Here is a 13504-nt window from a genome sequence, read left to right on the forward strand (position 1 = left end):
ACAAATTATTAATCTGTTATAACAAATTGATCCGTAGGTAGTACATGTAGTATGGGGCTAATGAATCTATATATATATATATATATATATCTATATCTATATCTATATATATACATTGTATTTGATTTTTGAAAATCTTTGAAAATCTTTTTATTTGGATTTCTAAAAGGCACACTGGATGTCTTGCGTATTGTGAATAAAAGGGCTCTCTAGCAAAATTGTGAAATTTATGACCCTGAGTGCAGGGTTTACTCCACAGTATTAAGCAAAGTTTATTACACTGAAAATCCAATTTAGCATCCCCCCCCCCCCCCCCGAAAAAGAAAAATCCTGAATCACCCTATGTATTTAAATTCAGATCATTTAGTTAGCCTTAGAGTTTAAAAAATTAAAGGACAATGCAGTAAATAGGAATTTTACCACAGTGGACTTAAATAATTCAATGATGAATACCTCCACCCCATACTACCCCACACCCCCAACTGGCTAGAGGGAGACGACTTTTAAATCCAATTTGGAAGCAACTGCATTTTCGAGTTTTTCATGGGGGCAAACCGCTGTGATCACAATATATCCGCACTTGAACTGTACAATATTTTGTTTGTACTCTATTGAACCCATATATAGACGACCGGATGAGAGTTATCTGCAGGATACAATTCAAACAAGGGATAAAACAAAACTCAACAAAGAGAGTTTATAGGTTTTTTTTTATATTGTGACAGATGTTTCAACATTTTTCCGTAAGTGACTACTAGAAAAATCTGTTATAAGGCTAAGGCTTTTGGGGTCTTATTGGTGAGTTACAATGATTGTAACTGGCTTGTCTATCCATTATGCAAACAAAAAAAATGTTCTCTATTTTTGGAATATGTTCTGGTGCAAAAGTTTCAGCCAAGATTTGAGTTTTACAAGTCAAACTGGTCTAGGTTATGAGGTAAAAAATAGTACACCGTGAAATGTCTTACCACATGTACAAGTAATGCACATAATGATGAAAAGTATAAAGTTCAGTCTCTTCAGGTACAAATGTTACAGCTTTTTTTAAAGTAGGTCAAAGTTGAAGGTCAAGGTAAAAAATGATAATACTCCTTGAAATTACCACAGGAAATGAATAAATAAGATATGAAAGCTTTCTTTTCTCTCATTCAAAAGTTATGATCAATGTTAAGATTTTTGGAAAGTAGGTGAAATTTCAAGGGTAAGGGATAAAAAAAAATCATTGGACACTCGAAAAGGTATCGTCTCAGTAATTAAAATACAAAATATGAAAGCCCTATTTTCTCTTATTGAAAAGTTATTTTCCATGTTAACATTTTTGAAAAGTTGGTCAAATTTCAAGGTCAATGTCACAAGATCAATATAGTACATTCGGAAAGGCTTTATCACGGATAATTCACAACTGAAATATATGATAGCCCTATCTTCGATCAAGCAAATGTTATGCCCAAAGTTGAAGTTTTTCTAACAGACGAATGAAATTTAATGTCCCTGCGCTTTCGCAGAAACGGGGGGGGGGGTTCAACAAGAAAAATTGGTGTGCTTCCCTTAACAGAAGTGACATTGCATCTTCTGGTTTCAGCTACAGCGGAACCGAAGAGGTTGTTTATGATGTATATGATGCAACCAATAGTGTTGCTAGCTGACAAACACCTTTGGGGAAATAATAAAGCTTGATACACCTATATAATATGGAAAGAAGGGTTTGTCTAGAATTTCTTTCAAGCCAGTCATAGCGCTGTTTTAGTTAACCTGTGATTTGGTGTATGCCACCTTAACTTGGTCAACTACTAGTATTTCTAAAAGGAGAAACTAAGCCTGTGGGTGTGTCTGTGATTGAAATTACCTGTCCAGATTCTTTATTTAGTTTGGATACATTCATGTTTCATCGCCGCAAGGCTTAGACCTGTATTCTCATCAAATAAATTAGGAAGAAAATATCGTTGATGCAAACAATAACCTAAGCGCTAAATCAAATAAATGACATAGCTTTAGGGAGTTTATAAATTTTCAGTAACGAAGGCAAACAGAAGTGGTTTGCACAATTGAGTGAAATCTGCTGATAGAGTTTGCCGCTTGTAGATGTTTTCTTGGACCACTATCTAAAATATACACAGTTTGTCCCGCAATATTTATTTTAAAATTGCACGAAACAACAAGATTTTATATATGGATAAAGGTAGATGTCACTGAACATCATATTCTCCTAACTCCAAAATAGCGAGCTTTATAGAAGAACAGTCATGAAGACGTCACCTTTACCCATGTACAGAATGCTTGTTGACCATAAATGAATAAATTTTAATAAATTAAATGACACATACAATTGTAAACATTATTTCACGTTATATTCGTCTATAAGTTTTTTAATGTCGCTCTGAATGTTTGTCATTATGTAGTATCTACTGTATCGTCGGTACGGTTTGCCGTCTGGTGTTATCAAGAATTTCTCAAAGTTCCATGCGATATCAGTCCTAGTTACGGGAGCCCAGATAATCTTGCTAGCGTTGGACATAAACGATGTAGCCTCATCACTTGGAATGGGAAGTCTGTCTCTCAGAAATTTAAAGATGGGATGAGCATTTTCACCATTCACTTCTAGTTTTTCAAAGACAGGAAATTTTGGTTCGAATCCATCACCTGGTCGAACGTATTTCAGAGTGTTCAAAATTTCTACTCCATTTCCGTTTTCCTGTGAATTTAAAATATACATGTAGACAGGTTTTAATCACACACAATCAGATATGGACACTACCTTACTGGTTCTTGGTTAGAGCTGCTTAGAAAAACGCCAGTTACCTCGTGAAGTAGCTTAAAACACTCACACACAGTAGTTTTTAATATTATCGTGTAGCAGAATCATTTTATAGTAAAATTAAAAAAAAAAAGAAAAGAAAACAAATGAGCAGACTTGACAGATTGAGCTTGTGGTTGGACTTCACCCTCAATCTCTTTTCGATTTGAAATTGATTATATGTAACTGTGATATTTTAATTAAGTCTTTTTTTGATGCGTGTTACGCCGACAGCAATGTTTTTGACATGGAAAATATGCACTGTCCCAAAGATGGACAAAAACCCTCTTATCAACATTTGGTACATGAACAAGCAAAACTGTTCTTTGCTATGATTTTGAGTTTAGATTGGTTGTAATGTTAGCTACAGTACATTTGAGCAAAAGATAGATTACTTTTTTCACTCTTTCTGTAAGGATTAAACGTACTTTGATACTTAAAGGTGGGGGCGGAGTATGAACAAATCTTGTTCAGTTCAGTTTGAATTAATCTAGTAAAATACATGCATGCCTTCTGAATAGAACAGGTCAGAAAACATTCATTACACAGCCATGACAGAACCTTACAATTTAAATACCAGAACCAGTCGATCAGTGCAGATAATTCCCAGTGCCTCTATGGTAATATTCGTTTGTTTGCAAAAAAAAAAAAAAAATGCAGCACAAATGCAAATACAAATCAATTTTAAATTTTTCACAATGGAAAGATTAAAATAAAGAAACTTTTGTTGACTTTCGTTGATACAATTTGTATAGCGTTATCAAACTCTCTCTCTCTCCCCCCTCTCTCTCTCTTATATTAGATGTCACAAATTATTTATAATCTGTTTAACAATTAAGAAGAAATAATTTTTACCTGGTGCCCGAACTGGTTGGAGGGAAACCCGAGAACCACCAGCTTCCCGGCGAATTTTTCGGCGAGCTGGTTCATCATCGGGTAGTCCCTCTTGGTGGTGTCTCACAGGGATGCCACATTCACCGCCAGGATTACCTTCCCCTCATACTGACTGAAATCTATCTTCTCGCCCTGTAAAGTTTTCGCCGAAAACTGGAGAAAATTTTCAATTTTTACCGGGCTCTTAACGCTTGCCATGTTTAAACTAGTTTAAGTTCTGTAAATCCCGGACGTTAAATATATATCTAACAATAGATATCTTTTTGCTTGACTGTTTATATCTGCATACAACCTATACACTATGAATGACATAAAACTCGACCGATCAATACTAGGTAATGCGGCAACATAGGGTACATTTCAAGATGAAACAGGTATGTCTATAAAATTCATCTATTTATATTTTTTATCTTTATTTTATTTATTTTTTATTCCCTTGTCTTTTGTTTCAGGCACATAGCATCGATCTTTTTTTTCAAAGTGGAGGTAGGCAGAAGATACCCCCCCCCCCCCAATCTGAAAAATCCATTTACAAGGGGAAAAAAGAGACTGACAAAACTCGGAAACTTTCTTTCCCCTGATACTAATATGGTCTGCATTTGTTTTATGTGTGCGTTTATTGTACTGTTTGCTTTTTATTGTTTTGGGTGAGGGGGTTATATTTGCGCAGGGAGGGGTGTGTTCATCAGTAATATTGTCAAAAATCATGTATGATTTCAGTTATTGTTGCTTTTTTTCCCTGTGAAGAAGGATGAATCAAGGATACTCATTTACCAGTACACGAATACTCGGCATCAAAACTGAATCCAGGATATGTATCGTGACAGACCGTAGTTAGAATTACAAAAAATACCTTTTTACCCACCTACTACTTATCTAGACCAAAAATCGGAAAAATGTAAAGAATTAAGAATCGTATAATATCTATATTGTTTGAAAATTTCTTGATAAGTTTCGCTGAATCTTGTTTATAAAGTGTACATTGCATTAATATAACCCCATACATTTTCAGACGATACGTTCCTCAAATATCTGTTTTGTATATCTTCGTATTGAATGGAAAATACTCAAAATTCTAAATACTTTCTGATTTCTAAACTGATTTCTAATTGTCTTTAAAAAATTGAAACACTAAAAGATGTAAAATTGGCAAATTAAGTTTTTTCCAAAAGGATTTTATAGGAAACAACATCCTCCGGTATCTTCGACAAATGCCTGGTAAGGTACCTCAATTTTTTGCGAGTAAACATATGAGAGTAGTAATACTTCAATAACAAAATCTTAGAAAAAATTATATATTATTGAGGAACGTATCGTCTGTCCTTAAAAGCAGAGTCCCACAATAACGGTATCATATACATAGGTATACACAAACTATAACCCCCAACCCCAACCCCCCAACCCCCGAATCTTTCCACTACTCCGAGAAGTGGCACAAGAATTGTCATGTAGGTTGGTTCTCGGTCTGCTTCTACACCGTTCACTAAGGGGATGACCTTTTGATTCGGAGGGGGGGGGGGGGCTGGAAAATTTCAAGTCAAATTATTTTTTCATTCCAGTCAAGGGAGAGGGGGGTCCACACTCTTTTATAGATTAAAGGTATATCGGGTGTGGGGAGGGGGCTTGATTTCATGGATCATTATATGATTAATAATAATTTATACACTGCATGAGATCTGAGTGAAAATTATCAGCAAAGTTCTGGATAATTACTATTACACTCAGTCATAAGAATTATGCTAGATATAGTAAATCACACAGGCACTAAGTTGACGTATGGATGGTGTAACCCTCACCTGTAACCTTCTGAGATTTTTTTTTATTAGACACGAAAACTTAAAAATACATAAATTCCTAGCCTATCATTCCTACATTCCGATATCTGACCATCATTTTCCGATTTTGTTTAAAAGTCTTAGGAGATTGCCCCTCTACGTTTATATATATATATATATATATATATATATATATATATATATATATATATATATATATATATATATATATATATATATATATATATATATATAAAATTACAGGTCAAATTATTTTTTCGTTCCAGTCAAGGGAGAGGGGGGTCCACACTCTTTTATAGATTAAAGGTATATATATATATATATATATATATATATATATATATATATATATATATATATATATATATATATATATATATATATATATATATATATATACCGTAGAGGGGTAATCCCTAAAATTTAACACATGGGTATGATAGGCGCATAATAATCCATGCATTTTTGATAAATTTTCATGTCTAATAAAATTCTCAGAAGGTGGCGGGGGAGGGGGGTACACCATTCATGCCTCAGGTGCCCGTGATAAAACGTACTAACAGTATTTAAAAAAAAAAACAGTCATTCTACGATAAATGGACAAATTCAGAATATATAACATGAAGAAAAAAAAAATGTTTCAAATAGCAAAACGAACATCATAATTCTCTAAAGGACATATCAGTGAATTTGAAAACAAAGAATTATCCACAAATCTGGTATCGTTAACTTTTTACAACAGTTTCAATATATCATTGATTTTAAGGTAATGTTACGGAAGTTAATGCTTGAACAAGCCTTATTATTTTTTAAATAAAGCTGAATTTGACCAATTTTTTGTTCCTGATGTTCAGTAAAGAACGCTAAAGTATGATTCATGAAGTCTCGCATGAATCCGAATTTAAATTAAATATTTGGGAAAAATATCGTTACTGAAGTTAATCGTTACGGAATTTAATTCCCAACAATAAAGTTAAAATTCTCTTTAATGGTTAAAATCAAAGTTTGTTTTAGGATATGAAATAAAAGTATGAAGCATTTCGCTCCCAAAATAATAATAAAAAAATTATACCTTTAATGCAAAAAAACTTTCCTTAATTACCGTTATGGAAGTTAAATTTTTAAGAGAGACAACTGTTTTTGTCTAATACATTTTGTTATGTCTCGAAAATGTAATCGTCTAAAATAGCTGACTCGCAACTAGAATCGATGATATAAGGTTCCGTGGTCACTTTCAGATAAAATTTCAGATTGAATCAGCATTGAAATTTCAACTGTTCAAATTGAAATTTAAAACAAAATCGTTACGGAAGTTAATCGATTTTAAGCGACATTCTATGATTTGGCATGAAAGGAGATCCATGTATTTCTTTGCGAGAAGTGGTTTGATTTCTTTTTATATAGGATAAAAAAAACTTTTGTAGCATTCATTGCAATCTATTCGAAATGATTCATATCAAAACTTTAACTGCATGTATATCGGTAAATATTTACAAACAAAACCATGTGTGTATGTTAAGTCTTAAAGTTGAAATCGATCTTTGAAATTCATAGTTTAGATATTACAACGAAAATTTGTAAGCGACATAAAAAATTCTTAATTGGTCATGTTTTTGTAGAATGACTGACAGTGGTGGATCCATGATTTCTACATGAGGGGTGTTAATTAAATGACAGAAACTTACAATTTTACAATAGGTTATACTTATAATTACAATGTGTAATGTGAGCTTAACATAAATGTTTTGTCAAGACTTTCCTTCCCCTTTCCCAATCTTCCCAGTTTGCTGACAGATTACCGATTACCCGCTTACACACGTTACAGAGCTCCCAGCAGGTGCCTTCGCTCGCTATGGAAAAAGCCGAGTGTTTACGAAAGCAAAACCGCTTCCTTAGAGACAAACAAACAGCAATGGCGGGTTAAGCTCGTCAAAATGAATAAATAATGAAATAGAAGACATCAACACGCACTCCTTGATAACAAGATTTCCTGTCAGCCTCTCGTAAGACAACAGGTACCTTACTTCATGTTTTATAAATGTAATGATTAAGGAGTCGGAAAATTCTCGTTTTATCGCCACAGTTTGCGTGATCAATGCACTTCCATATGATGGACCAAATTAAGTCAGATGGATTTTGATGTGATCTGAAGATATTGAGCATATTTTTCCTCCATTGAATCAGATGGTTAAAATTTGAATTTAATAGTAATATTTTCGATTGTGGCAAGTAAACATAGATAGATAGATATATAAATCGTAAGTGTTTATACAAATTAATGCAGCATTCACGTACAGTACATGATCCTTTATGCTACAGCACAATATCACTTTATCTTGTAGCTTTAACATTGGAAGTACTTTGGAATGAAAACACATTAAATATTTACAATGGCATGATGAGTACAAGCAATCATTAAACACCCTCATCATTGATAAACCATAAAAAAGTTCTAGTCAATTTCCCTATTGGAGCAAGAGAAAAAATAGAAAAAGATAAAAATGCCTGTTGCTGAAACAAGACTAGAAACACTGCAGGTGTGCAAACTATTACAATGTGTTCGTGAAAAGGACATGAGTCAAATAGAAAAACTCACAAATCATGGAGTCCCACATTTGATTAATTACAATGATGCTAATGAAGGATTCACAGCCCTTGGGGTGGCTGCAGCGGCTAATGATGATGAAATGATAAAGTTTTTAATTGGGCTTGGAGCCCATCCTGATGCTGTGGATTTGAAGGGCAGGTCCCCATCAATGAGAGCAGCGGAATATGGCCATGTGCAGTGTCTGGAAAAATTGGTGGAGGCTGGTGCTAAGATGGATATCAAAGATTTGGAAGGCAAAGGTAATGTTTACATGCTTGACAAAATATGGATCTTATTGAGGATAATCTTGTATATTATATCAATTTGATATAATATACAAGATTATCCTCAATAAGATCCATATTTAACTTTGAAAGTTAAGTATGATAAGTTAAGAAAGAAGACATTGAATTTTGATATTTTCCCCTCATTCTCTCATTCTAACAAATTATCACTCTTAACAGAGAAGAGTAAAAATCAATACAAACCATTGTAGCAGTCTCATTTGGAGAATGTCTTATATCACACTTCATTATCACTAGGTATCCTATTTTACTGCATCTCTCCTACGGAACGACATGCTAAGTGTCTGGAAATAGCTGTGGAAAATGGAGCAGACCCTAACAACATATCAGCCGAGGGCATTCCTGTACTTCTCTATGCATGTGAAACAGCTACGGACAATGAGGAAGCCTGCATTCAACTCTTAGAGAAAGGTGCCAATCCAAATGGAAAACAGGAGGTAAATCAACATACTAAATAAATTCAATAAGATAATGCAAGTTCATTGCTATAGAATTTTAATTGTCTCTTTGATTTTTATTGTCTGAACTTTTTAGTATTTTGAGACTCCATTTTGATTCAGAATATTTTTGAGAAGAGGAATATATTTAATAAGTTATTAAGGTTCCTCAATTATTTTTTTTTCAAGAAAACTGGGAAGACGTGTCTAATGGCTGCTGCAGCCAGTGGAAGTGTCAAAGTTGTTCGTGCCATCCTGGAGCGTGGAGCAGATGTAAATGCTTTAGATATAAAGCATAATCATGCTGCCCACTATGCTGCCATTGGAGGCAGTCTACCAGTTTTGGCCTGTATGTCTGGACATGGTGCAATGTTTGATCAGACAAATTCAGAGGGAAATACTCCAATTCACAATGCTGCCATGAATGGCCATGGAATGTGCTGTAAATTCTTAGCACAAAGAGGTGAGTAAATGTAAAAATTGTCACGTGGATTAGAACTGCAGAGTTAACTCATGGTGTTCTTTTCCAAATGCATGTTTATATACAGTCAAACCTCGTTATCTCGAACTCAATGGGACCGAGAAAAAACTTCGAGATATCCAAGGATTCGAGATATCCAGGGTAAAATACTTAAAGAATAAGAGGTTGGGACTTCCAAATCACTTCGACATATCCATGGTGTTCGAGATATCAGTGTTCGAGATACCGAAGTTCAAATGTACTTAAAGAAAATCTGAACCTAAGAGTATAAAAATCTGATTTCACCCAATATACAAGTACATGTAACTTTATTTCTCTGTTAGGTTGCAATCCTAAGCCAAAAAACAACGAAGGAGAGACTGGTAGAACATTGGCTAAAGACAGAGATCACAAAGAGGCTACAAAAGAATGTAGAAAAGCAGAGAAAGCCTTTGGTAAAGTTGGCAAAAACAATGAACCATGGGCCATAGCTCTTTACGACTGGGTGTATGAGAGATCGGAAAAGATCATCAACATGATGATGAAATATGACCCTGATGAGAAGGGAACAGTGACGAAGGATAACTTTGCTGACAGTTTGACTGGAATGGGGGCACCTGTTGAGGAGGAAGATATGAAGAAAGTTCTGACAGCTCATGACAAAAATCATGATGGCAATATTGACTTTAATGAATTTGTGGGAGGCAAAAAATATGTGAATAAAAACTACTTAATGAGTGCCTTTGAGGGCAAAAAGAAAAAGAAAGGAAAGAAGGGTAAGGGAGGCAAAAAGAAGGGAAAGTTCAAGCTTGTTATGCCAATATGTACTCAGGATGAGGGACCCAGGACTTATGGAGGAGCACCACCTGAGATGTTCATAGAGAGACACATTCACTTCACAGACACAAACCGCTTTGACAGAGACAGACCGCCAGCTCATCCTCTACAGGACGATTCTGCCTGGTACCTGAACCACCCAGACAGAATGTACATGAACATTGCTGATGCTGCTAAAAATGGTGACTTTGACTCTTTAAAGAATGCCTTCCAGAGAGGTAGTACTGTGGACACCAGGGATAAATACTACAAGACTCCGCTGATGGTTGCTTGTGCCACTGGCAGAATCGATATGGTCAAATTCCTTGTGGAGAATGGGTAAGTGTACATCAAGTTACACAAAACAACAGTGCCAGATAAACAACAGAAATTACAAATATAGATGCGGTCAGTTTAGAAGTTGTATAAGAAGACAAAAATTTATTACTTCACAGTTGTCTCTTTTAACGTCAGTTTTATTTTCAACAGAGCAATGATCAATGCCAGGGACAACTTTAAATGGACACCCCTTCACCATGCCTGTCATGCTGGTATGCTGGATGTAGTGGAATACCTAATAGAGCATGGAGCTGAAATTGATGCCACCACAATGAATGGTGGTACGCCACTCACTAGAGCCATAGAGAGTTCTAGAGATAGTGTGGTGGAATATCTCATCAGCAGGGGATGTAAAGTACAGACAGAAAATGCTAAGGGTAAGACATGCTCTCAATACCTGTATGTGTACTCTCTAGTTATTTAACTGTATACGTACTTAATTGCCTGCTATACATACAAAATTTAGAGCAATGGAGTGTCTTGAATTCATTTGTGCAATCACAAATGGCACAATCATGGTCCATATTTGATTTTTAAAAATTAATTCATACTGTCAGTCTGTGGAAGTGCACTAAAAGTATAAGAGTACAGTGTATTAAATAGTTTGAATACTTTTACAGCGTTGTGAAAATCTTTCAACCCCAGAACTAGTGGATCAGTTTCAAAAGGTGTTTTACTTAATGTATCCAATTATGAACATTTCAGGTCACAACCCAATGGATGTTGCCATCTCCTGGGCTGACCCTAGGGTCATAGATATTGTACAGTTAAAATGGGAAAGTCTGCCAGCCATGGGGGATAAGAAGGGGGGTAAAGGAAAGAAAGGTGGCAAAGGAGGAGGGGGCAAGACCACTCGACCCTCATCAGGACCAGCCCCTGAAATGAAGGAAAATGTTGCTGTAAGTATTAGGAGTGTTTTGATACCATAGATGTGTTTACTTTTATGATTATCACCAGAACATTGTAAAGTAAGGGGAGATAAATTAATTTGTAGAATTAAAAGTGGATAAATTCAGAGGTACTGGTAATTTGATATTTTGGCTGTGAATAAAAAGTTTTTAACACAAATATTTTTTTTTTTAAATTGTAAAATTACTAGAATGATCAGTAACTGTGTTTACTTTTTATGGTTGAAATGTTTGAGAAAAAAAAGAACTTAATTTTGGATTTGCTTGTGAATGTGTTGTTTTGCTCTGTATAACACAGGTACCCTCAAGGCAGAGTTCTAATATGGTTTAGTGTAACTCACAATGTAAGCATTTCTTAACATTTTGGTTTTGGTGTGAAAAGAGAGTAAAACCTTAAATACATGTACCCTTCAAGTGTGGCAATTTTCTTAATGCAACTTTATTGAATTGCATACTCAACTCTGTTAAAAATTGTGAAAAAGGAGGAAATTAAACTATTTTCCTGGACGAAAAATTCTCTTTCAAGATGATAACTGCATTAAGAAAGTTTTAATACCTATTCCTTTTATAGCTATCAATGTAGTACTGTGACTTAGATAATAATTACTGCCTTTTCCAGACAAACTGTTTGTTAGATTCATGTTTCATAAAGATAACAATTCAGTAGAAACTTGACTTTGCAATTTTATTTCCATGACAATATAAACTAATACAAATTTTAGAAATACAAACAGTTTGGCGTAAGCTTTTGTGACTGCCTAGTTGAGCACATTCGTGGGTACCTGTGGCATTAGACACATTTTTTGGCAATAATTAGAGCCACCTTAATCAAGATTAGTTTATCTTAACATTAGTGCTTGATATGTGTCTGTTAACCTCTAAATCTTTTTTTTTTTGAATACCAGTAATTACCTCTGAATGTTAAACTCATATTGAACTTAAAAGAATTTTTTTAAAGAAATCTAGTCAGACATAAAATCAAATTTTTCTTTGATTTATTTCCTATTAAAGCTAAATGTAAACCTGATTAAAATAATTCACAGGCTTGTATTTTTTCTATGTATTGTAGCATCATTCTCACTCAGGACCTCTTGGATTTGGGGAGTTTGACGATCAACCCCCAAGGCAGAGGAAAGGCTCCATTCTAAGGGCTGCATCAGCTTTAGCAGGGGGCATGGATGAGCAGGAGGACATTACATACACGCCTCTGATTCCCTGGACCAAACAGCCAACCAGTGATGAACTCATTAAACAGCGACAAGTCAACAGGGAACGATACGGCTGGGAGGTGGACTTTGAGGACTTTGAAATGCCTTTCAATAAAAATGTATCTAAGAAATGTGAAGAGATGGGGGATGATGATTAATAAAGTGAATTTTGATAGAAGTTTTTGTAATTTCATTCACCAAGAGAAATGCATGAATTACTAAATATACTGCTGATCTGATAATTATTTTTCATATTTGTGATTTTATTATTCTTTATAATGCTTAAATATATCTGCATTTTTACATGCAAAGTCTTTATTTTTGTGATATTCCAACACTGTTTTAATTTTTCTATGATTTAGTGCCAATATTCTGTGATATATGCTACTTTGTTTCATTGAGGCATCTGGTTAAAGTGCCTTTATCTTTGAATATTTGAAATATTCATTATGACGTGGTTGAATTAATTAACCTGTTCCAAAATTCATCAAAATAATTTCTTAAAGCCTTGAAGTTATTCTTTGTAATTTACTAAATAATCATGCATTTGATTTTTGAAATGTTCATTCTTTGAGCATGACTGTCTTTGATGTGTCAGTTATCTCTTTTGTTAAATATAATGTTACATGTGAGGGTATGCATTTTATTTAGTTGGATGTACTGAAGAGTCTGTGTACTTGTTAACACTTTTTAAAGTCATTTTATCAAATAAAATATTTTTTTGTAAAAATTTATTGCTTTACTACATTTAATGAAATACTGTGGAATCATTATATTTTATGGGGTTCAATTCTCAAGGTTTTTATGGGTTAATTTAAAACCTGGGCAAATATCAAATTATAGGTGATCTCTATCATATTATATTGAGACATTTGCCAAATTAGTTCTACCCTCTCACCCCACCCCCTCAAATTGATTATAAGCCCAAAGTAAATTTTAAGTAACCATAAAATTTGGTTC

At 34.3% G+C, this 13504-nt stretch overlaps 2 protein-coding genes across 3 annotated transcripts; one reads left to right on the forward strand and one right to left on the reverse strand.

The window, feature by feature from the left end:
- Nucleotides 1-2117: 2117 nt before the first annotated feature.
- Nucleotides 2118-3970, reverse strand: LOC133183664 (glutathione peroxidase 2-like). Its single transcript, XM_061318598.1, has 2 exons — nucleotides 3650-3970; nucleotides 2118-2692 (listed from the first exon to the last, which is right to left on the reverse strand). The coding sequence occupies exons 1-2, from the start codon at nucleotides 3884-3886 to the stop codon at nucleotides 2336-2338; spliced, it is 594 nt and encodes a 197-aa protein (XP_061174582.1). The 5' UTR covers nucleotides 3887-3970; the 3' UTR covers nucleotides 2118-2335.
- Nucleotides 3971-7406: 3436 nt separating this feature from the next.
- LOC133182334 (ankyrin repeat and EF-hand domain-containing protein 1-like) lies at nucleotides 7407-13266 on the forward strand. 2 transcript variants are annotated; one of them, XM_061317138.1, is made up of 9 exons: nucleotides 7407-7499; nucleotides 7827-8331; nucleotides 8614-8813; nucleotides 9003-9276; nucleotides 9618-10428; nucleotides 10579-10805; nucleotides 11134-11327; nucleotides 11635-11680; nucleotides 12406-12502. In XM_061317138.1, the coding sequence occupies exons 2-8, from the start codon at nucleotides 7986-7988 to the stop codon at nucleotides 11665-11667; spliced, it is 2085 nt and encodes a 694-aa protein (XP_061173122.1). In that variant the 5' UTR covers nucleotides 7407-7499; nucleotides 7827-7985; the 3' UTR covers nucleotides 11668-11680; nucleotides 12406-12502. The 2 variants fall into 2 exon arrangements, with proteins under 2 accessions (XP_061173122.1, XP_061173121.1); XM_061317137.1 differs by lacking the exon at nucleotides 11635-11680 and having other exon boundaries at nucleotides 12406-13266.
- The last annotated feature ends 238 nt before the right edge of the window (nucleotides 13267-13504 follow it).

The sequence above is a fragment of the Saccostrea echinata genome, unplaced genomic scaffold, assembly GCF_033153115.1.
Source record: "Saccostrea echinata isolate AGI-Se365-2 ecotype Australia unplaced genomic scaffold, CSIRO_AGI_Sech_v1 ptg000009l, whole genome shotgun sequence".
NCBI lineage: Eukaryota > Metazoa > Mollusca > Bivalvia > Ostreida > Ostreidae > Saccostrea > Saccostrea echinata.

Excerpts from the sequence above, each read along its gene's own strand:
- LOC133182334 (XM_061317137.1), top strand. The coding sequence starts at position 7,986 with ATGCCTGTTGCTGAAACAAGACTAGAAACACTGCAGGTGTGCAAACTA. Across the intron at positions 10,429-10,578 it reads AAATTCCTTGTGGAGAATGG|AGCAATGATCAATGCCAGGG; the intron begins GTAAGTGTACAT and ends TATTTTCAACAG. Across the intron at positions 10,806-11,133 it reads ACAGACAGAAAATGCTAAGG|GTCACAACCCAATGGATGTT; the intron begins GTAAGACATGCT and ends TGAACATTTCAG.